At 40.9% G+C, this 25169-nt stretch overlaps 1 protein-coding gene across 1 annotated transcript; it reads left to right on the top strand.

Moving 5' to 3' along the window:
• The first annotated feature begins 981 nt into the window (after positions 1-981).
• Positions 982-23114, top strand: apln (apelin). Its single transcript, XM_084950932.1, has 3 exons — positions 982-1284; positions 14697-14869; positions 18788-23114. Exons 1-2 carry the CDS (start codon positions 1218-1220, stop codon positions 14861-14863), a joined length of 234 nt encoding a protein of 77 aa, XP_084807058.1. The 5' UTR covers positions 982-1217; the 3' UTR covers positions 14864-14869; positions 18788-23114.
• The last annotated feature ends 2055 nt before the right edge of the window (positions 23115-25169 follow it).

The raw sequence follows: 25169 nt of genomic DNA on the forward strand, positions 1-25169 counted from the left end.
TTGCTTACAGTTCTCACAATTCACAGCAAGAAATGCAACCTTTCCTGTTTATTGTCTGATAAACAGATGAAAAAAAATAAGTTGAGTTATTTTCTAGCCATGCAGGGCGTCGGCTCTCATGCAGCTTTTGTTCGTAGAAAGAATATAATCTGTGTAACAAAATAAAACAAATGACTTCAGGGGTAGCGAAACAAATGCAAGAGATAGAATCAGGCAGAGTCTGATAAGTTTTTTCCTGCATTTACTCCAAAGTGTCACGGACGCTAACTTCAAACGGCACAGATGATTTAAGCCGTACCTTTGGCGAGACACGACTGCCAGGGCAAAGAATAGTATGAGGAAGAAAGAGCTTTACAGCTGGCGGAGATACAAAAGCAGGAAAGCATGAACCTCATCTCACACCTTCCCTTCTTTCATCTACTTCCCCTTATAAGCTGGTATTTTGATTTGTGGATTCCTGGCAAGCAGCCCTTTTTGCAATTCAAAGACTTTTCAACAAGAGCATCTGTTTGGGTATTATCATAAACCTGCATGTGCCCCCCACCACACACCCTTCACCTCCCTGCTCCTCCCTCTCCTCCTTCGCTTTTCTCTCTCTCCTTCTCCTTCATCAGCCGTGTGCACTTGCATGTTTGAGGAAAAGGGGTGGAGATGGTGGGTGATGATGGGGCAAGGGGGGCTTTTCCGTGACCCACAGAGTCAATGATACATAAGCCACATGACCAACTAGTCTCCTTATCCAAGGCAAACAGGAGTGACACACACACACACAGACACGCACAGAGGCACACCGACAGGCAGACCCGCAGGCTGACTTTCAGCACATTCACAGCTCCGCTGAACTCACGTTGCCGTTTCTTTGACAGAAGAAAAGAAGAGATTCACGTTCACACACCTCCGTGGGAGAGCTCAGATAAAGACGCGCCTTCAGTCTTGGAGTGGCGCTGTCACACATTGATACACAAATACGTATTTAGACAAATACACAGGCACAGTCAGGGAGCCACCACACGCACGCACACGCATTCCCACAAACTGACACACTCACTTCTCTCACACACACACAGGGGAGCAAACAGTCTCTCTCTCTCTCTCTCTTGCTCGCTCAGCTGCTCTCCCTCTCTCCCTCTCTCTCTCTCACTCCCTCCCATCCACACACACACACCACTACAGTATATCAGTGAGTGACTAGCGGAGAGCCAGAGGGGAGTGCAGAAATGAATGTGAAGATCCTGACGCTGGTGATTGTGCTCTTGGTGTCTCTGCTGTGTTCTGCCAGTGCTGGTGAGTACAGGAGCGGCCAGTCTTGTCGCTGGTCATCTCCCTTTGCTTTGTATTTCTCTATCTGTGTGCCTTGGGCTTGTGCAGGCAGCTGTAGTTGATCAGTTACCCAGCATGGTTAGCCTTGTGTGGGCTCTGAAAGGCAGGAATAAATATCAGCACCTGGTTGTATACAGTACTGCACTGCAGTGGTTATACTGTCTGCTATTGTACTGCCATGGCTTTTAAGATAAAGTTGAATGTGGGTTCTAGCTTGGATTGATCGTTTTCCTCCCTGCCTCACCTTGATGTGTGCTTGTAAGAGATGAAATGTGAAGAGCTTTTTATTGATGGGCATTCATGTGTTGAGCTGCTGCTGAGTGATACATATCCTGGATGTATGGATGTTTGTGGCTGTTATGAAATATAAGATATGCATGGCACATGTTCTGTAAGGTGGAGTGGTTCATTTATTGCTTGATGTATTCCATCTGAACCAAGTCCTATATAATTATTAGAGCACCCTACATATATATATGCACGCGTACCTCCCGTGGTGATGATAATGAGGACTGTAATTGTTATACGCATCAATGAGGGGAACTCAGATCCCAGATGCGTGGATTGTCTCTGGAGGGGCTCGGGCTTGATGCCTTGTCACAGTAAAATTCCGTAAAGTGCTGTTGCGTCTCTGGAGCCATTGTTAAACAACATATCAGTTCTACTGTGGACCTCAAATGTCTGCAATTTGGAACAAAAACACTGACTTGGGACATTTAAACAGCAAGAGGGCATATCCACTCTGCTAGTTCATGGAAGTAAATTGATCCTGAGAGGCGCAGTTTAGACAATCTGCAGATTTGATGCAGGTAACATTATGGTGTGAAAAAACAACAGTTAGGCCTGTGTAAATGTCTAGACTATTCTTGGGTTTATCACCTACCCACCAAGTACAGCTGCTTAGAAAAACACATAGGCAGGTTGTGCTGATATTTAATACATATGTAAGATCCATATTGCTGGATATAGACCATTTATTATAACATTTAGCCTACTGGCATGCTATTTGGACTACATTATGAAGCATAAAGGCCTAAGCGTATTCACTGTAAGACTCCTTATGCTGCTAGGTCCTGTACAGACAGTGTTTTGAGATACTGTGTAGACTTTATGCTTTCAAGATGCTGTCCACTCCGTATCGATCCGTGGCCACAGCACTCACGGTTCCCATGCTTCCCAGCACATTCATTACAGCGACATGCTATTTTTGTCTGAGGCTCTCAGCACATGAGTAAAATGGGAAGCAATTATCTTGCATCATGGTCAGTGTCGTTTTTCACGCCCTGCGTGTGGCTAAGCATGTTCCACGCCTGAGAGCCCACCGTGCTACACCAGCGACAGGGAAAAGAAAGCTGCTGTGCCTCGGGCTTTCATGGCAGCTTATCCGTCTCAACGTTCAAGTCCTGCCGCCTATGCGCCTCTCTGTTCCCTGGCCGCTCCTGTAGTACCAGAGCTCCATTGACAGAGAGGAAGAGAGAGAAATGGAGCGAAGAGAGAGGAAGGGATGCAAGTGTGTTGCAGCGTTGATGGGTGTGGGGAGGGATGCTAGCTGGAGTGTGCCTGCGTAGCACAAGCCTCTGCTACAGTATGCGCTGTCGCGGGAAGGTGTCGGAAAAGGCTCTGCATGTAGGCAGTGGGTGTGAAGCCTTTCATCTTGAGACAAATGCTTTTCTAGTTCAGTGGGCTTTCGCTTTCTCAGGCATCTGTGCGTGTGTACATGTGTGTCTAAGAAAGAAGAGATACATAGAGAGTAAGACAGAGAAAGCATGTTTGTGTGTGTGTGTGTGTGTGTATGTGCACTTGCAGGAAGCAGTGAATATAGATCTGGATCTGACTGATATAGGGTGGGGAAGTGTGAGCTTTGATGCCTTGATTGCATTTATGGGTGCAGATGCATATTAGCAAAAACTCCTCGCGCAACAGGCAATTCACCTAGACAACCTAAAGCTACTTCCAATATTCATCCAGCACACTAAAAGAGCTGCTGTGGCCTTCTCTATGTAATATTAGCATCCTTTAGCAGCGCACTTCAATTACCCATCCTTGAAAAGCACTCTGGCACAAGAGTAGGCTCCAGCTTTGGACATGTAGTATCCATAATTCATCCCATGGCCGATCACTCTTCCTGCATCTGAGGAACTTTAAAAACTGGGGTATAAACAGTGTTCAGTCTCGCGTCTGTCACAGCCTCTTAGAAAATATCAAAGCTTAATTTTTCTGTGCCATGGAAACACCCTGCCAATCTTCACCTGGGGTAAAAACAATAGCAGCTGGTTCAGACAAGCATATGCACATGCACAGACACACACAAACACACACACACAGGTACAATTGTGCAACCTGGGATGAACAGGTGAGGCTGTGGTGAGTGTGAGCAGGGCACGAGGACCAGATTAGAGCCATTATCTGGTAGAGAAATCGTCTGCTTAGGAAGGGGGCGATTTTATGAGAGCTGTCAGCAGTGCTATTATTCCATATTAAACTTTGATGTATTGTTGGGGCTGGCTGCTCAGTGCTACCAGCATGCATCTACATACTGTACTCTTTCCAGCCTCGCTCGGATGCTCAGCCAAGTGTTACGGGTCAAAAGACATGCAGCCACTCATTAAGTCACATAGAGGCATAAAAACTGGCTAGTTAGGTGTGATTATTTTGTTAAACAACATCTATAGATGTAAACCTACCGTGACCGGGAAGCTTTAAATCATAATCCCCCAGTTTTCTAAAGTAATGAAGGTGTTTGTGCCTGTGGATGTTATTACGGTGGAGAAAAGAAAAGCAGCTAAACTTTTCCAGATGTCCAGGGATAATATAATAATAGCGGGCAAACAGTTGTGTCAAAAGGGGAGCAGTGGAAAGGTTATTACAGGATTACAGAGAATCACAAAGCCTTTTTAAGGCACAGAAGCTTGTGAGGACCAGTTGGGTTTATATCGCATCCACAGGGTCAGATAAAATCTGTTTCATGAAGAACCTGGATTTCCTCTTGATCCAGCCTAAGAATGAAATAGATCCAACGACCTGCAGCATCACTGTAGCTTCTCTTCTGCAAAGACAAACGCAGACATTGACCAATCTAAGCGGAGTTTGGAGTCTCAGTAAAGAGTGATTTGTTTTCCTCTTGTTGACTTCTCTGTTGGCTTAAATAGAAGCACCAGAACAATATTTTTATGATTATATATATATATATATGCACTCTGGTTGACTTTGGGACATAGGATGAAAATAAATTTGTCAGCTGTCAGCTATTTTTCCATCCTACTTATACTGTATGGATGTGCTGATATATTGCACTGTATATCACGTTCTTTAGACTGTAATTATGGCCAAGAGGGGTATTGCATCAGGACTTTCTGACAGAGACAATATTTCTTACTTGGTGAAAAAAAACCATCTATCCAATATAAACAGTAATACCATCAATTTAGTGTAAAAACAGTTTGCAGGTATCTGGATTTGCTTGTTAACAGCTACATAGTTTATTATACATGAGGTTCTCACGTCTTCTGTGTTGACATTGCATAAATAAGGCGTTAAACCACTGTGGTCTGTATTTAACAGCACATAGACAGCGCTGCTTTACTGCATAGATTAAAATACGCTGTTATTTTAATCTGTTTGTTAATTAAACAATACTATTTTCATTCAATATCACCCAAACATGCTTGGGTTTATGATGTGAGCTTCAGTGTTCCTTGAAGTTTCTGTGAGAAGCACATAAAAAAAAAACTTTCTGAGATCTGTATAATATCACCCAACATGAGCTTTGAAAATGGCATTCTGGCACTCACAAATAATTGCTCTGGAGTGGAAGTTGAGGAAGAGATTTAGTGAAAAATCACAACTCATTTGGTAGGGATATAAGGCTAACCTTTGGGTGAACACTCCCCAGAGAGGTCAGCTGTTGAAGACTTTGGCATATGTGACTGCTGTGCTGCTGTAATGTGATTCAGAACCCACTGAATGAATAAATCTACTCACTTAGATCTTCCCTTGAGAGTTAATCCAGTGAAGGGGGTAGAAAAGCAAAGGGAGGAGTTAAGGAACGTCCAAGAGACAGAAAAGAGAAGGATTGGCAGGAAGAGGTGTTATCTGGATTGTGAAGAGACAGCTACAGCTACACCTAAAATTTCAAAGTGGATGTTTCAGCCTGCAGTAATGGATAATAATTGCATTTCTTTTCTGTAAATAAGTCTTCTGTTAAGCTACATTTTCTTTCCTTTTCTTATTGGAGACCAGATCTCCTTTGAGTTTTGAGAACACAGCCGTTTAGCTTCGGATAAGCGTTAGTTTAAGGGGCTCCTGTGTTAACCAGAGCTCATGTGATCACCAGACCCTATCATCAGACTCGGGGCACTCCTTACAACTTAATTAGAGCCAGATATTTTCAAAATCTGCCCCTTTTTCCTCCAGTGTCCAATATTAAATTGACTTATGGCTCTCTTTTTGAACATTAAGTGCTACATTTATAGTGGTTGTAGCAGCAGATCAGATTCCTGATCGAGATCTGAGTGGACATTTTTATTAACAGCCTGCCAGACCGCAGAATAAATACTGTGGTCTTTGGGAAAGCAGGTGCCTTAATTACTTTCATACTTGATTTGTAAAAAGCCAGAAAAGGAAAATATGACTTTTGTGTATTACTTTAAAGACATCATTTGTGGAAGAAGTACATATTTAAGGACCAAACAGTTATGCAGAAACAGAATTTAATAAATACTGCTTAGAGTATTGTCGCCTCTAACATCAAATCTCTATGGATGGCATTTTGGATAGTGAGATTTCATATATGGCTAAAAGTGTTGCACAGCTGGCTGATGTTAGGCAGTTCTACCTCAGATGAGGGATTTCAGTGCTGTGAAGATGGCAGTGTGGATTGGGGCTATGGAAGTGTAGCCGCACTTCTTAGATTTTGGGTTCATCTAGTGACTCCCCCACTGGGATCTGCTTAAACTCAAAGCCTCAGGCAACACGATGTGCATGTCTCACTTATACTCGGGGAATTATAGGATGTTGTGGTATACCTCATGTGGTTTCAGACTGTCATGTACCTTATGTTCTCGACTTAAATTAAGTGCTTGGAAATGGGAAATGTACAACCTCCACACAACTGGGTACCTTCAGTGACTGAGAACTCACTCATTTATGAAATCATGCATTATTCATCACAATTGCGCAGTCTTTGATCACAAATGTTATTTTCCCTGGGAGACTATTTCACACCTACACATACATTTAAACACTGGTCAATGAAATGATCCGCCGCTGACTGAATACCATGGATAAGGGGCTGGCCCCTCACTGAGTGCCTCTGCCTCATTCATTGAGGAAGACAGCCCACCCTGCAGTACTCAGAGCCCCTGAACATGAACAGATGTTTTTGACAAAAAAAAGGAAAGAAATACAATATATGGAATTCATAAACATGCATCCACATCAGGCAAACAGTTTATCCTAAGAGCAGACGGAAACCTCGCTGACGCAGAAAGCCAATAAACACAGAAGTTCAGCTCACCTGCAGCACTGTGCAGCTAAATCTGTCAGCAAAAGTCTTTACAATTTTATTTCTTTGCTAAATCTGTGTGATGAAATTGCTTATTAAATTTCATTGCACTGCCTTTAACCAAATGTCATTTCTCTGCACGCCACACGCACAGTATATCATTTTTATAGGGCAGACACTTTGGATTATAGATATACAGAAGTGGAAAACATTAAAGCAGAAATGCAAGATTTACTCCTACAGATTATTTCTATATATAGGAATACCTTATTGTGAACTACTCTTTAGCATTAAGCTTCAGGTTTCTACACTATTCCTTGTAGTTTGGTTGACAGGTAACACTGTCTGATGCAATGTAGGTGCTATTTTCCTTTAATAGCTCTGAATATGCAATGGGGAAAGGCAGTGGTCTCCTTTGGCTTTAAAAGCTGCAGTGAACCCTTTGCAGCGATGTTTCTCTCCCTCTTTCTGTTTCTCTCTTTTTCCCACATCTCAAATGGGAACGCAGAACGCAGGTTCACAGCATGGGGGGTGATGACCCAGGAGAGGGAGGGGCTGTGTTTCACATCTGATTAGTGTGCCCATGGAAACGGATGGTTGGAGGATCCCTTTGCCCTTGACATGCAATCTCTAGAGATTAGGGCAACGGTTGGTATCCTTACCTACCTACTGTAGCTGCCATGCGCAGAGATTTACCCCCGCTGATGTTAGCGGAAACAGCAGCAGCAGCAAGCATCTCTCCTATTCCTGCCCTCAGCTGATTGGGCACACCTAGTGGAAAGTTGTAAAAGGAAATCTCCCCTTGCGTTTACTTTATGTTTTCTTTTCGGACTACTTAGTTCATGCAGCAGCTTCCAACCTGCAGTAACCTTGTAGCCACAAATTCACCTCTTCAGCTGTAGTGGGGGCTGTGAATAAACCAACATGCAGTCAAGTGGTGGGGAGAGGCAGTGGCTTCATTAGCTGGCTCAATGCTGCTGCTGCTGCTGCTGCTCCTGGCCCTTTGAACTCATAGTGCTCTGATCATAGCAGACCACCAGCCTCACACCTCATCATTTCATACGCTCTCTAATTCAGGAGTATATACAGCATCACACTTCACAGGCAGCTGACATACTCAAAGGCACACAAAAAAGCCAGAAACCAGAGAGCTGTACGGTTTGTTTTTAATCACTTCTGAACCTTTAGTTCAGAGTTTTGGGGGTAACTTTCAGAGTAAGCTGGACACAGGGTTAAGTTTGAAGGCTGCAGTAATAGGAGCAACTTTTCATGCACTTTTGTTTCCTCGGTGGAGTTTGTGTAGACAAAGCCAGCCTTTAGCTCAACCACAAGCCTAGTATTATCACAGTACAACAATGCTGCATATCAAACAGTCCCCGACAGAAATAAAAGAAAGTGCTCACGACCAAAACAAACCCCCCCTCCTCTCCTCCGAGAGGAACACTCCAAGTGCAGTGGCCCACAGAGGAGGTTAAAAACACCACAGACTCAGCCAGAGGGCTGATCTGGCATTCAGACTCAGTGCAGTGAAATTTGTAAATTAAGAACCTGGTCGGTTGACAATGTCATTCTTTTTGCTCCAAACTGAGCGCCTTTCATGGTGGCTGCCATGGTAACGTGGTCTGAAAGTCGGGAAGCAATTGGTACCAGTTTCTGCCAAAGCCCAGACTTACTGGTAGGAATGCAATATGCAGCATTTCCGACACTAAATGCTGGATTGTACAGGATAAACGACAAGGGACGTCCTCCTTAGTTAGGCACCATTCCATATGTGCAGGATGAATGTGTGGGGAGGTTGTCAGGCAGTGAGCAAATCCGCTGTGTGATGCTGTAGCAGAGCTGAGGCTTATTCTAGGTTAAAGAAAATGTTTGGCTTGTATCTGACACAATTAGCACATTTCATCCTTAGCTTAATAACCCTGATCCCCTAATGTGCTTATGTAGTGGGAGCATCTCTGCCGATGACATGTCTGTGTCTGGCACTGTGGGTTAGTATGTCTGTGGCAAAGGCGTGTCATAGAGGGATTCATTAGCTTAAGCGACTGCTCTTCTCCTTTTAGTGAATGAAGGAGGGAGGCACACGATGGAGACAGCAGGCCTCCAACGTCATGTAATAACCATGGCTACACACACCAGGGTATTTATTCTTCCTCTCTCCCACTAACGCAAATATTGTTTTGCTACCCGTAAGAATTACACAGTCCCATAATAAGCAACAACTATCTCCCTTACAGAAATAAATAATGATACTGTCCTCACATTATTGTGTATATAACAAAAAAATACTATAATACTAGTCCCTGTTTCATTTGAGCCTAAATGAAAAAATGTTGTTAAGCAGTGAGGAATACTTTTATATTATTAATGTTTAAGTGAAGTTTATAAGACTTTTGTAATTGTGCAAGGAGGACAAGAGCTTTAGTTCGGTGTCTCTCATTTAATCCAATAATGATGCAAACAGGCTTTTAACCCCGAGAGACACAAGAAATAAGACTAAGAGTCTCCAGCTGTGCTAGCTGCTCATTGAGGCTGTACTTTGAGCAAAATACTACTTGTAGCATCTAAACGATAACACTAACATTCAGGGATAATTAGCATATAATGTTTATCTTACTTTAACTAGTCATTATTGTAACATTTAACAGGATTAAAGTCTGTGTGGGTTCTCAGTCATCCAGGTCATAGTAATCTAAGGAGGTTGGAAAGAAAAGCAACCACACTTCTCTAAGGTAACAGGATTTAAGCACTTTACATGAAGTACAACTGAGAATGATGGGAATGTAAATAATTTTGTGAAGGGGCTTACATGGAAAGTTAAAGACAACCTGTTAAGATTTCTTTAATTTCTATATTTCTATACACTTTGAGCATCCTTTGGGGAAAAATCTCAGGCTTCAGACAGACAGTTTTTTTTCTGCTTCTGGCTCTGTATGATCTCAAGAAAAATAATATTCTTAATATGAGTATGTCAAGTGCACAGCTCTGCCCCACCCACCTGCTGTTTAAACCTTATGTTTGCAGGGGGCACCCAATCAGACGAAAGTTGCTATAAAGAACTGGTGTCGAGGAGCTTGTTTCAGACTGCAGGGTTGAAATCGGTGTTTAGTATGATAAAAATAAGGATTATTTTGAACTGTGAATCATGCAAAGCTGCTCTAGGAGAGTCCAAGAATAAAAATATAGAACTGAACATGACATAATATGTTCACTTTAAGGACTCAGTGATTGAATGCAAAAAAGCACTTTTGGGACAGCAGAAAGGTTCTCAAAGGATTAATCCTCGGGATGCCATGAATTTCTTTAAAATTGTTAATTATAATAGTTACTGACATTACTTGATAATCCTGGACATTAATGAGGTTTTTGATGCCCAGAGAAAAATGCCTCTTCACATTCCCCATTCCCATTCTGCCAGCTATTTGTTTACAGCTTGATATACATCGGTACAGACTGCAGCGCACGAGGCACAGATGTGTCAGATGAGTGATGTAGGGACAGCGATAAAACAAAACACAGGAGAGATTAGATTTGAAAAGCCCAGCCAACCGTGAAAATGCATCTCTGAGATTGCACACAATTGATTCATAATCAGTGTGACTGTGAGTGATGAGGCACAACGAGTAAACAAACAAATAAGATTCAAGAGGACAGCAAATCAATTTGAGGTGACAAAGAAAATTAAACACAGCTACGATTACATTTTAGTAGCCATTCTTCACTGTGCCTGTTTACAGTTGATGCAACAGTTTCTAATGAACACAGCCCCCCCTGTATACTTGTTGCTGTAGACTCATGGGCTGGTTTAATCTCTTATGTCCTAGTGGCAGAAAAACCATTACGCTGTAGCTGCATTTACAAGAGCAGACATTTGTTATGTGGTCGTTTTGGCAGTCAATACACACAAATCAGCTTTACAACTATTAATAAGCAGCTCTGGCCCATTTGCTGTGCTGTGTTCCTGCACTGACACAGCACTGTGATATATAGGTTGCTCTTGCCAGCTATGAGGGCAGCTGATGAACTTGGCATTAAACCAGAGGACAGCTATTTCTCTTCTCTCTTCTGAGTAGATGGACAAGTCCTGGAAGATGTATGTCTCTCCAGGCTCCGTTGATGGACTGCTGCAGAATCAACAGGGATAAGCTGCCAGTATTCGACTTTTCGCCTGGCTGTAATAAGACAGAGCATCAGCCATCACAAAAAAAACACAACATAACAGATATCACCTTAGGAGGTGGTGAAATTAGGGCTTGGAAATAGGGAGCAGCCCAGCTGCTATTCATCATTAGTCTTTTTCTCCTCCTCTACCCACCCTCACTCGTGGCCTTCTTAAGCAACAGCACCGACAATAAACAGTCATTCCTGAAAATCCTTTTTTATTGAACTTTAATTCGGAAATTACAAAGTGTGGAGATTTGAGGGCAAAACGGGGGCTCCAAGGTCATCCGAAGTAGAGATAAGAGGCTTCTTATTGTGAGACATATACTATCCTGCCGTTTTACTGTTGTGCCAGCTGGACATAAACACGTGAATGTCTCATGGGAAAAGATCAAATGTGATACCACAGAAACTGGATCCAATTTCACAGCAGTAAGATAGCTGAGATATCTTTGTTTATGGAGATGAAATATGTGTTATCCAATGATAAACTTGCCATGGAAACAATCAAAGGATCTTCTGCAGAAGCAACAGATGCTGCAATAATCATTCTGCAGGTATTCCAGTGATCCTAGGCTAGCTGTTGATGTATGTTGTTTCTGTCACATTTCCATGCATTGCCTACAAGCTGCAAGAGTTAATCTATACTGCCAGTGTTATCACTGAGGCCCAGCTTATTTTTAGCAGCTTTCGTTGCACTTCTCCATCCCATAGGCACATTGTATGAGTTGAGATTTGTCAGGAGAATCACAAGATGGTCTCCTTTCAAAACCCCAGTGCCGAGCAGTGCCTGACAGCTTGCCATGGTAGGAGACATCTAAATTGTCTCATTATGGACCTGGGTTATGACAGGCTGAGCCACCCGGAGAGGATGATGAGTTGTGTGAGCTGAGGTACAATTACTTTACCATCTTGCACTGCAGTGTGTGTAGGTCTGCACATTGACTGACTCCATGTGTGCTTTGCAGCACTTGTTAAAGTAGTCCATCACTCAAAGATCAGCTGCAGTTGGGCTTTGAGCAGAACTGCAGGTACCACTGTGAGACATAAAAAGTCAGTATGTTTTAAGTGGACTGCCTGCTGCCCTCTCTAAAGCTGGAGATTGGAGGATTGCAACCCCCAATTTAATGTTTCTTCTTAACTCAGAAAATCATGTTCACTTCATAGAGCTATCGGGCAGGAGGACAGAAAATAGGCAGGGTTTTAAATGTTTAAATCCTGACAAAAACCATGCACCATTTACCCATTCCCAAAACCGTTGTCATGTCTTCCACCTCCAAATATGACCACCCAGCCACGTTTCAACTAACTCTGTCTCTAAAAAACTGTACGAACAAGTTCATTTCAAGCATGCTGAAGACTCCACCGTTGTGATTCTGTGTGTTCTGTGTCCAAATGCCGAAGGTGTTTCAGGGGTGAATGAGGAGAAACAGGACCTCCCTATAAAACTTCTGTTAGCCTCAAAATCTTCTCAAACACAGAGAGTATTAACATTCAATCCCCTGGATTTGAGAGAAATGAACCGAATGCCTTCAGAATGAGTAAACGTTCCTCATTCACTGTGTGTCTGGAACAATAACAAAAGGATAATGCGCAGATTAGTGCTCCAAGGGGCAAAGATGTGCTTTAGATGCGGAAATATGCAACCAAGACTTTCCCTGCTGCCAATGAATTAGCCCACTGTTAGCGCACAAATATACTGTGTAATATGCTTGCCGGAGAAGATTAGCATGGAAATGGAACTTGAGATGTCTGGTGTTTCAGGGATATACATTAAAAACATTCAACAAGCTGTCTGGCTTAGTCACGCCATACACCATTATTTAAACCTGAAAGCTAGAAACCCTTCTCTATTTCCTTCTTTTCAGTGGAAGCTGGTCTTTTAAAATGTCTTCATAAAGCCACAGCTGAAGGTCATTAATTAATAAAGGCTGCAGAAAGACTGTTTTGAATGCTGCTCTTGAAGAAAGTTGCCCTCTATTCAACCACACTGATCTTAGCTATTAGAGAAACTTGAGGGTTTTAAATGCAGTTCTGGAGGCAGTCTTTAAAGTTTCAGACAGACAAAATCCTCAGGGTCACAGCTGTGCCTTCTTCATTTAGTATCATGACTGTGCCGCAACCAAACCGATGGAAACAGTCTTAAGGAAGCAGGGAACTTAGCATCATCATGGCTTTTCTAAGCTCCTCAAGTGCTGTCCTCAGTGTATTTTCTGCTTTTACAAGCCTATGCAGTCAACTGGCTGACTTATCTTAAGCTGCGTCCTCACCCCAGCTCTTGTAAAGGCAGGGAAGGTCATTCTCTGGGGAATTCTAAAAATGGTGCCAGTCTCTCTGAGGAGGGGAGACGGGAATGTCATGACCTCATGTGAATAATGTCAATCAGCTTGTTTGATGAGAGACACCCAAAGAAAGGAGGAAGGTTGGCAGTTTGGATCTGAAGAAATCTTTGTCTTATGGGTAGATAAGGTTGCTGAACAAAGTATATTACTAAAGCAAGAAAGGTTCACTCTAAAACCCCCAAGCTGTCTTTGGGGCTTTAGTTTGAGATTACACCGTGGTATGGAGTTTATAAGGGATGGTTATTTTTGAGGCAGAGGAGGGATTTAATGAAAGAAACTATTGTGTTTGGTTAGAAGGACCTAGATTTTTTTAAGTATGACCTATACTACAGACTACAACTCACAATATTCTACTTCAATCTGAAACAAAATGTAAGTCAGCCTTTTGTGAGTCCTTCAATCTTTACAAGTCAGAAATCTCTAGAGTGCCCATGCAATCAGTGTGCAGCTCCATTTCAGTAACTTAATATTATATGAAATTAATGGTTGGTTGCACACATCCATTTGTTAGTTAAAATGAAAAATGCATCACTGTGTATGTAATACCTGTATTATTTGCTGGTATGACATTTAATCACTTTGACATGTCCAAAGCCCTTTGCTGCTTTTACTCAAATTTTACTGGATGAACAAACTGGGTGTGGTGTGAAAGATCACCTATGATAAATATTATGTTACACACAAAGCTATGCAGCAAAATATTTTAAAGAAAAGATCTCTTGATCCCCAAAAAGAGGTTGGGAGTGGGGGGGTCTCTGCTAGTTTGTAATAGGTTGAAAGGTCATAGAGACACTTATGGTGGACCAAACCATTAAAAAATGGAGTTGGGGGATGAAGCACTGGGGGGGGGGTGGCTTAAGGGGATCAGGGCACACTTATTGAGAGATGACTGAAAACATCTGGGTTCACTCTCATACACACATTCACAGGCACTCTGTGAGACCCAACGCTGTTAAACCCATCCCCAAGAATGGATCAAACACTGCAACGAGATGCACCTCCACGAGTTTTGGTGCTTGTTTGTAATCTTGAGGGAGGGTGACAGAGACATGAGACATGAGGGTTTGAGGGTTTTTTTTGCTTCTGCCAGGGCCGTGTATCTGTTATGCTTTCCTTTGGACCACACTGAGTTGATGAACTACAACACTGGGTGGGCTTAGAGAAGGCCACACACACTCTCTCACACACTTATTTATGTCTATCTCTTCTTTCCTCATCTATTACCAATGTGATTCTTCTCTGCATCCGGTGACATATTTTCTTAGGCTCTGATGGACTTGGCAGATATCCTGAATGAAAAAACACTGTGAAAAACCATCACCAAGACAATTTTCAGGTGTTAAATTGGTCCTTTCTCTGTGTGTGTCTTCCAGGTCCCATGGCCTCCACGGTGCATGGCAGAGAGCTGCAAGATGCATCTATGGTGAGAAAAATGGTCCAGCAAAACTCTGCAAGGGGCGGTCAGACCCACAGACCAACCAGCTCGAAGAGAAGACGCCCACGGCCCCGTCTTTCCCACAAGGGGCCCATGCCGTTCTAGAGCAAGGTGAGTTTGTCTTTAACTGACCACTCACTAGGCTTTGTTGACGAAATGCTGCTACAAACCCATAGTAAAACAGTTGAATTTCAAGCAGTAAAAGTCTTCTACTCTCTATGGATATCTTGTGGAAAAAAACAATGTGCTAATCTCTGCTGTGTTTGTCCATTAGACCAATTTTCTGTCAAGTCAGAGCTCCACATTTCTCCAGAGAATATGAGCCAATACACCTCCTGATATATTAAATTCTAACTGCTGACTAGTGAGGAAACCCAACTTCACAGAGGAATTTCTAGGGGGAATGTTATTTTGAGTCCTGGAATACTTTGGTGGCAGAATCCCTTTGGATGTTTTGGATTGAATGGGAAACTTAAACTCTTACAGGAATACTGAAAACTCTGTTAATGGCAGCCAGACTGAGCTCCAACACAAGGATGTTATTGTTGGCAAGCAGATTATTAGACTTAGCCCACCAGCTTGCATGATTTCCTATTATGACTAAGGTGGTTTTTAAGTCTACCTCATTTATTTCCTCATACAGTAGAAAGATATACTTAGAAATCTTACCTTTGAGCCAATTCAGCTGGAACAAATCTTTACTGTCCACCTGGTTAAGTCAGTTAAAACACATTTTCCTCAAAAATAATACTCTGTGGAGCCGGGTTTGTGGGTGGCACCATTTTTCTTGCAAGGGGATGTTTAACTTGCTGTCAAATAAAACAAAGCTTTGTGTGAAAAAGCTTTCATCCAAGATCTGAGATAACATTATACTTATCACTTTTTCACATTGATCAGAACCAAAACAAACTCTGCGTTTCAATAAAAACCAGATAAAGCTTCAATGGGAAACTAAAATATACCGCAGACATTTAAATAACATGATCAAATTTACAGAACATACAGATTTAAATTTACTGATGTCAGCATGTCACAGCATCCACATGGCTGCCTCAGACGCCGTGAGAGGCAAGACACAATATCCCTGCAGGAGGTGTCGACTATACAACGCTGACCTGCAGAGGTCCACCATAAATTTAATCTGTAGTGAGAGGAGGCTGCAGCCAGAGTGTGTCAATGGATGGTTAATCAGTTTTAAGAAAAAAAGGATCAAAGCTGCAGAAGTTTGGAAGCTCTTTTCTTTAAAGAAGCCATTTTTACAATCTATAGTGAATCATAGGTGATTATTTTTCATTGTACTTTTCTAGATTTAGACTTCCTTTGAACTCATTCCAGAACTCTAAAGGTGAAAACAATGAGTAAGGACCAAGCCAAAGTAGTTTGCACATGAAGGACAGCATGGGTCTTACAACTTCCCTCGGTCTGCCAATAAAATGTGAGAATCCTCTCTGAGTTGAGTGGTCAAAGCTTATGTTCAGTGCCAGAGTTTTAGCCAGATAATGAGGGGAGCTTCAGGAAGTTGTGAAGCTCTGTAAAAGTGAACGGCTCAGTGAGTCACAATGCCGTCTCCGCAAACACCACTTAAACCACAACAAGCTGAAGATTTCCTTTTTTTGTTCACTTCCCTCTCTGGCTCCCCTCATTCTCGCAGAGTTCATAGTTCACCTCATTCATAGATTGCTCCCCACATACCATGCCAATCCACCCCCACAGTGGGAATCGGGCTCTCCATTAGCAGCATTTTAGTGATAGCACTACCAACCTTCACTGAGTAAATGATCCAAAGAAAATCAGAGCTCAAAGTCTGAAGTTCTTCAGTCCCAGTTTGTTCACAGCCTGACTGAAGGAATTAAGTCTTCACAAGACCTGATGTCTCACATCAGTCCGTCCAACAAGCAGCTTGAAAGGCTTTGCTCTTCCTCGTGTGTCCTGCTTTCTTCTTCAGTTTTTGCTGATGATGGGAAAACCACCTCTAGCAGCAGCTGGAGTTGCAGTTTGTTCGATCAAAGCTTGAGTTCAATGGATATATCCAGCTGAGGACAGGACTCTTACACATGCAGACCGTCTATGGATTTGTCATTACTGGCCTAAACTTCATTACCAGACTATTTATATCAAAGATTAAGAACAGTTATTGCCCTGGCCTCATCCATACTCCAGCTCTGAGCTATTTAGCAACATCACCCCATTTCAGTGTCAACAGCAGCTCGTCTTTTATTATCTATGACACCAGAGGCAAAGCTGGATTTTCTCATCATTACACATTCCAGATGTGAACCACTCTGAGAAGAAAGAGAGCGACCTGGGTCATCTTCTTTGAGTAGGCTCAGATCAAACCATGCTATTACAACTCTTGGATCTAAGCCATGCCAGTGACAGTCTAAAAGACGACGGGATATTTTAGATTTAAAGCCAGAGGCAATTTGTGAAAACCCCTAGTGGCCTTGAGTGTGAGAAAGCTCAGTGAATGAATCTTTTAAAAGAGTTTCCCATCAAAACAATGTAAATCAGGTCTGCATCTTCTCCCATACACTCATTATGTGGTAGAGTATGACTTCAAGAGGGCTGCTGTACTGAGATCATACCATACACCAAACGGGGCAACAACAACAAACAACAGTACAGCTCAGTGGTGATTAGATATACCATACATCAGGTCTCAAGGCATTGCATGACCTCAGAAAAATGCTATCGCAAAACAAAAACAGGTTCTTATCAGTGAATGAACCTCGTTGTCCGAGCCTTCTGAAATTATCACAGACCAGGAAAAGATAAAAGATGCGGGAAGATCAAAGATTTCGTTATTGTCAAGAAGTGATCCAATGCCCCGAGCGCAGTATAACGTTGGGATTGTGTTTCACAGCAAGATACACAATTGTTTTTCTTACTCCCTGCTGCATCTTCCAGTCGAAGGCAGTGAAATCTGGTTGAAACATGTCTGGGAAAGACTTATATTCTAGTTTATCAAGCGCAAGATAACACAAGGTATGACACATAGAAAATTTTAGAAACTAAAATGTCTTCACGTGAGTTGAGAAGTAGTAAGAAATCGAGTGTGATGACCTTTAATACTGCCAAAAACACACTTTTTAAACTCGGGAATATATCAATATATAAAAATATATACAGAAAGACTGAAATACAATTTTTATCATGAAGATACCTCTGTTTATCTGGCACAAAGAGCAAAATTATCAACAACAAAGACTAACAAAATATTGGTACTAGCAACAGAAAATGATTAGGTTTGATGAATAGATGGATGGATTTAATGGCAAAATTACTGAGCCTATATTTTGATAATAATAATACATTAGCAATACTGCATTTACAGAATAGTAAAACTGAAAATTAAAAATGATTTTAACAGGTAGCGCATGATAACGATGCTATGGTGTTCATAGCATCGTTATCATAGAACATAAATACAAAAAATTACAAATTTAACCAGATGTCAAAGCATAGTTTAGTTAAATACATCTATTAGACATATATGTTTTTATATGAGGAAATAGTAATTTAAATGACATTGTATATTTGTAAACCAGACTATAATAATATAAAAAATATTCAATTTTAGTCAATTATCAGTTTGGTCAAATCTCCCAACACAACAAACATGTTGAGTCTTTGGTGCATGTTTACTGAGACTGGAATGTAAACGTGGCGGAGAGACAACTGCCTCCACGAAGTGGTGTGATATCTTTAAGGGTGACAAACACCCTTAAAATTATCCTAATCAAAAGGCCTAAGAGTAAACTAACACTGAACGGAAAACGTCAAATAAGTGGAAAATGAAAGTAACCCTGGCTCGCAGTGAATTATCCCTTCAAAATAAAACAAAAACTAAAAAAGAAATTGGTTAATCACTCAATATTTTTTGTGCATTCATCTTCACTGGCTGCATAAACTGAGGCAAAATGTCACAATAGTCTTAAGTTAATGTCTGCATGACTGAATGATTTTCAGGAAAAACAGACGGCATGGGCTCATGAACTTTCTTTTCTGTGTCGTCTTCCTGTTTTGCAGGCACTGCTTTGAGCGCCCTCCCCCAGGTTCTGATTTCTATGCTCTTCCTTTGCCTTGGGGGGCCTTGCAATGAAGGGCCTACGCTTGCCCAGCCTGAAGAGTGATGTCCATAGCACCTGCTGGTTCTTCAAGCAACTCTGTCCACAAAAAAAATCAGGACAAGCCGCTCACCCTCAGCTCTAGGAGGAACTGGGGGCAGGGAAGGGGGGTGGGGGGTATTGAGCCCGAGCTATCAGACTCTATTTCTCTGTCTCTCTTTCTCTCTCTCTCTCCCTGACTACTTATCTATCTCTGTCTTCTCCCAAGTGTTTTTTTTTTCTTTTCAATTTTCTTATTATTTGCTTAATAGAGCCCAATCATAGCAATCTCCCTGAGTGTCTCACACACTTTGCATGACATGTGGTGGAGAGGGAGCCTGGTCAAAACAATCTGAATCCTAAAGCATCTGTCCCTTCTCCACGATGCGGTATTCCCACGTCTCGGATCCAAGGTTCCTGCAGCCGCTGATTTCATTGCTGTGTAGCTATTTAACGGCTTTACCGTCGGGTGAGGGCGCTGATCATGCAGATGGGGCAGTGTCAGTTTTAATAGTTGGCAAATATTAAGTTCGCTTGTGATACTCTGGATGTCTGATGCGAAAAAGGAATAAAAAGGTTTTGTTTGAAATGGACGAGCAAAAGCGTCACAACTTAATAACATCACTATCATCACTTAATTATCATTATTAATGGTGCTTTGTACCTCCTTATGACAGTACGTCCACATGCAAAGCAAAGACGGACTAAAAAGAGAGCACATACTATCAAAACAATCTAGTAAAGTGACAGAATAAGTCCTTCATTTAGGAGATTCTTTAATCCAAAGCTATTCTGGTGTTTTTGAACTCATTAACACCTTGGGAGGCGGGGTTTACAGGCGTGCTCTGTAACATGTCCCACCTTGGATGAGTCCTTTGACCCCAAATCCCAATCCTGTCCCCAATCCCAAGCCTTCTCACCACACTGCTGCCCCCGTGCAGCTGCTCTACACGACTGTTAACTGGCAGTGGCGGTCTGCTCCACCGACAGGCCGCCTTGCCTTTTAATGAAGTGCCAAATAATAACCTTCTCCACAATGCTGCCAGGAGCGAAGCAATGAAAGGTTAGGGCGAAAATGAGAAACACATTACCTCTTGTTTGAAGTCTTGATACACTGACACATTATGCATTTTAAATTTCTGCAAAGAGAAATCCAACACAAGGAGGACAAGTTAAATTAGACCAAAAAGAGCTCAGTTAATATGCCACCGTGATCAGCCTACCACTAGTGCTCTGGCTGTTTTAACATTCAGCATATGGCTGGTTTGACCCTTTGACCGATATCTTTCACTGACAAAAATGCTATGCCTTTCCATCATACTGGAATATATTACTGTTTATGTTTATTTCTGTGTTATAGTTTGATTTCTTTTTTTCTCAGGGTGCTGTGATAGAGGCTTGTACTAGAGCAGTCTATTTTGTGCATTTATTTAACAAGACACAAACATACAATACATTTAAAACGTATATGAGCATATTTTCGTATATTGTATCTTTACTCTCCCTCGTATGTATACATCAATATAGCCATGATTTATTCCGATTCAGTCATTTAGTCACGATCCTTTCCCTACATTATGTTGGGTACAGTTGCCTTCCTGGTCTGCCTTTCCACAGCACAGGTGGTCACGGCTTTGATCATTACACTCATTAAATCCTAGAGTTAATCTTTCTCAGATGGATCTCCCCAAGGTTGGCCGGGGCCACTTAGTCTGAGCTCATTGTTAAATTGGCTTAGACAGAAACTGCACCCTTCCCCCTTTGCAATTTCCGAACCCCCTGCTGATTCAGTGTGTAACCATGTAACATATTAGGACTGTGACCTGTAGAAAAAGACACCTTACAATCCTTTGTTGTTGTGTATAAGCTGTGCAGAGCAACTTGCTAATTGCTTTTGTTTTCTTTAATCCGCTCCAGTTCAATCAGCAAACTCATTTCTTTCAAATCAGTTTTGACCACATAAGCAACTGGCAACTGATTAACCTAGATTTCCAACCCTTTTTCCCTCTCGCCATGTCTCATGCAAATATTATAATAAAATGCAGAGACTTCTCAGTCCCAGCATGAGATGCTTTTATTAAGAGAGCATCTAAAATCACAGTGGTAATCCACCCAGCCAAGCTCACCTTGATTAAAAATGTATTAAATCCTAGGGCACTGTGAAGTGTAATAATTTCAGTTCCACCATTATTTTTTCATACCCTCTCAGACAGAGATGTAGATTTCATTAATGCTCCTCGGGAGTGAGACAGCTTTGCTCAGGATGTCTCATGTATTATTGGGGATGATAGTAAGGAGATATGAGCTGAGGATGAAAGTTCAAAGCCACAGGAGTTGGGATGCTGGAAGTAGACTGGGTCATGACACGGGGTTCAAATCAATGTTTCCCCATCTCAGAAGTTATTGTTACAGAGCCGAGCAACGTCTGTATCCGCACTGTTTTTCATGAATGTATCCTCACCATTCGCACCAGCCACGCTGCCCTTTCAGAGACCAGAGCAAACCAATGTTTATGTACAGAACCCTTTTTAAATCTCGGCCTGGTTATCAGTTGAATCCAAAAAAGACAAAAATCAAAAGCCAAATATCCCACTGATCCAAAGCCTCCGATGTCAATGAGTCCCAACAAATAGACGTGGCTTTGCTCCAAGACTTCTCTGCATGGGTTTGCAAGGCTGCACTTTTGCAATTCCATTATGCTGCTGGAAAAATACACCCTGAAAACAAGAGTCTCTTGGTATGGAATGGTTTTCCAGTGTATTGTGACATTTTTTTTTTTTGTCTGATTCTTGTCTAGCTGGTTGTCCAAAGCTTACTTTTTTGAATACAGTGTGAGAAGCTGTATCTTTTGTGGATGTAACAAAATAGAAAAGTAGTCTGCAGCACAATATGTCGTGGACACGTGAAAGCTTTCAGGCATTCTTTTCTTGTAGATCATAGCCCACAGCCCTCCCCTGCACATCAGGTTAATGGGCCTTGTGGTGTGGAAGGACAAGCACGTCTAGGCTCAAACTGAAATGGTAAACCAATACATTATGCTCGGGGAGCAAAACCATTTTCCTTAATGGTCTTTTCCAGCAAGGCTTACACAAGAGAAACGATTCCTATCCTCTCAATGTTTCCTCTCCAGTTCCTCTTCTCTGTGACCATCACAAGGCCTGAGTAATGTTCCTATGCACTTGTTAGCATGTTTTCCTGGTAGAAAAATGTTTGTTCTGAGAACTTGCCCCCTCTGTGTTTAGTTATTTTCGTCCAAATGCATTTGGCTGGGAGTGTGTAAGGAGTGGGGATGAGCAGAGAGATAGATGTGTGTTACTGGTGGAAATGAGAATAAGCTAGAAACAGGTTTTAAAATATGAGCTTAGCCATTGATCTCCAATAGCTATCGACACAAACCGCCCTGTCCCGACACACACACTCACGCACAAAAAGATTGCAGAAAAAACACACGGTTTTTATTTTTTTAAACCTAAGATTCCTCTACACTGAACCAAACATTTCACTCATTGTGGAAGTGGCAGACAGCACATTCCATGATTTTACCTTAGCCCATCAAACTGTATCATGTTGGCCTTCAGAGTGGGTGTCTGCAGGATCGAGTGGCTGATATTCAATCCAATGCATTCACAGTTTTTCCACCGGCTGGGCAATCCAAAGGATAACTAGATTTTATCTCCCGTGAGAAATGACTACGATCTGTCATTATCTTGGAGCCTCAAAATGAGACTTCCTACACCCAAAATAGCACAGGCCCCTCCTGCCTTGATTGCGACACGTTCTCCATCTATGTAACCACTGTGTCAAAAATCAGCTACGTTCAGAACAACCTTAGGAGAAACGCAGTGTGTAGGCTTACACACCATCGCAACAGTGTTACTAGGTCTCAAGCAGATACCATTTGAAAGACGATGTATTACTCCTGAAACTTATATCCTGTTTATGGTGTGTGCTCATATTACTCACCAGGCCAAATGTACAGTCCCTGTCTCTGTTTTGATGTTGAACTGGGCAAAAATAAATGACATAAATAAATAAATAAATAAAACAAGTGTATCAGAAATGGTTGAAATACTGTGTACATATTTGAACTTTTGGTTTCTAATTTATAAAAGATAAGCTTTAGCTCTTGGAGTACTTATTTTATTTTTCCTTTCATGCGTAGCTTTGTGTTTTTATTTTCTATTTCTGTAAAGTGTGTAAATATATCTTTATGATAATAAGTAATATTAAAAATCTTATTTTAAGAAAAAGACTGTGTCCTGTGCTTTTTTTAAAGGAAAACTTCACATTGACGAAATAAGACAAAGAGTCTACACCCATGGATTTAGACACAGCTGTGTTATCCAGATATGTCTGTTATTGGATGTTCTTAACTCAGCTCCACAGAAGCAAAGATTTTCAACTTCCTGTGGATGCTGGATGAAAAGTCAGTTAATCACCAAAATTAGCAGACTTCATCCTCTGACAAATTTAAACTCCTGTACAAAATGTTCCCATCGACTAATCTTGTAAGGGTAAATATTTTCAAAATAAGTAAAAACTTTAGATTCGTGTCATATCAGGTGCTTGTGGATATCCTTTCTCTAATAGTAATGAAATACTTCAAATTATTGTTGAAATATTTCTTTAAAATATGAAAATCTGAAGCTGATGTAACTGTTACAGAGAACCCACACAGACTTCTATGAATTTCATAGCCCCCTTTTTACATAATACCATTGAGTATTCATTGAGATATTTCAATCTGCATAACAGTGGTGGTCAACTGACAATCAAACTGAAATCACGGTTCCTAGCACCACATAAATTATGTTTATTGGCTTTGTAGCTCCAGCAGTCACGTATATGATGCAAAAAAATCAGACAGAAGCCATCATGTAAATAATTGTAGAAGAAGCACACTGCAAACCTTAACACTCAAAGTAATGAAATAATTAAGTAATGTAAACTTAATTTTTTAAGAATAGTCCTACTAACTCAAATAACACAAGATCAGCTATCTTTTTTTTTTTTTTTCATTTGAGTTAGTTTAACTTAGTATTTTTAACTATTTTGCATATTAAGTACCTGCTACTCAAAAATACTTTTTATTACTTTTTTGATTTTTGAAATATTTAAACATTGAAATATACAATTTATTACCCTTGAAAGAATGAATTTACTGCTCCCATTCATTCAGCATGAGTCTGATGGGGTAGATTTGAGAAGATACTGTGGCACTGGCTATAGTAATCCATGAACAACTCAGTTCATTACCAGTCTGTGAAAATCATTCATAGGAACTTTGTGGAAGTCTCCCAAGAACTACTGATGAACTTCTTGGTCACGTTTGGACCGACTACTGCAATAATCCTAAGGGACTGAACAATACTGTATTCATTCAGAGTGCACTAGACTGGATGCTGGTAAACTGTTAGCTAACTTAGAGACTCAAGCAGCTGGATCACTGTATCTTGTTTTGTTTTTTGAATGTTAACCATGCAGGTATTGAAAAATACCAGAACCAGGACAGCGGTATATGAACATTTTAAAATTTTGAAGTTTCAACAGTTTACAGTGTAATTAATTAATTAATCAAATCTGCTATTTTGATATTCAAAGGTACATATTGCCTTTAGTATTTAATAATCTTTTTAAAAAGATTGATTTTAATATTTGTTGAATATTAACAATGAAGTGTGTTATTTGTGGAGGCCAAGAAAATATTTTTGAACTGAACAAATGTACTTAAGAGGTTTAATTTAGTAGTACTCAATGCAATTGAGGCAATCGGTTGACTTTTTCAAGTTTTTAAAGTTGATGTTTGACCTTTGTTTAATTGTAAAGGATTACAAAAGTGGACAATAAATATTAAGTTTTGCTAAACTAAAAAAGTCACTCTGTTGTAGTCATTCCTTTTAAGTTATGTCATCTTATTTCCATGGGAGAAATGAGCGAAAACTTTAAGTTCTAGTTATTCAATATTAGTTTATTTAATTATTAAATATGTTACTTTTATTTTAGTCAAAAGGTATATGTTGAATGTAATCAAAATGTTGGAGTTCTGATAAGCTTCAACTTTTAAGTTATTTGACTTTAAAAAAAAAAGGCAATTGGTTACCTTAAAAAGTTTTTAAAAGTTCTGCTAACTTCTCGGTGCAGTACTGTGACAACCAGAGGCGATCAGATGTAAATAAATTCTGGAAATTTGCAGTTTTTACAGGTAAAATAATCACTAGCGCATGAATGCAGGTTGAATTGATCTTATTTTTAGATGAGTAACTCAAGAGAGTATTAAATATATTTGAGGGTTATCCATGCAACAG

The sequence above is a fragment of the Perissodus microlepis genome, chromosome 2, assembly GCF_051167445.1.
Source record: "Perissodus microlepis isolate ML-2025 ecotype Zambia chromosome 2, ASM5116744v1, whole genome shotgun sequence".
NCBI classification, from domain to species: Eukaryota; Metazoa; Chordata; class Actinopteri; order Cichliformes; family Cichlidae; genus Perissodus; species Perissodus microlepis.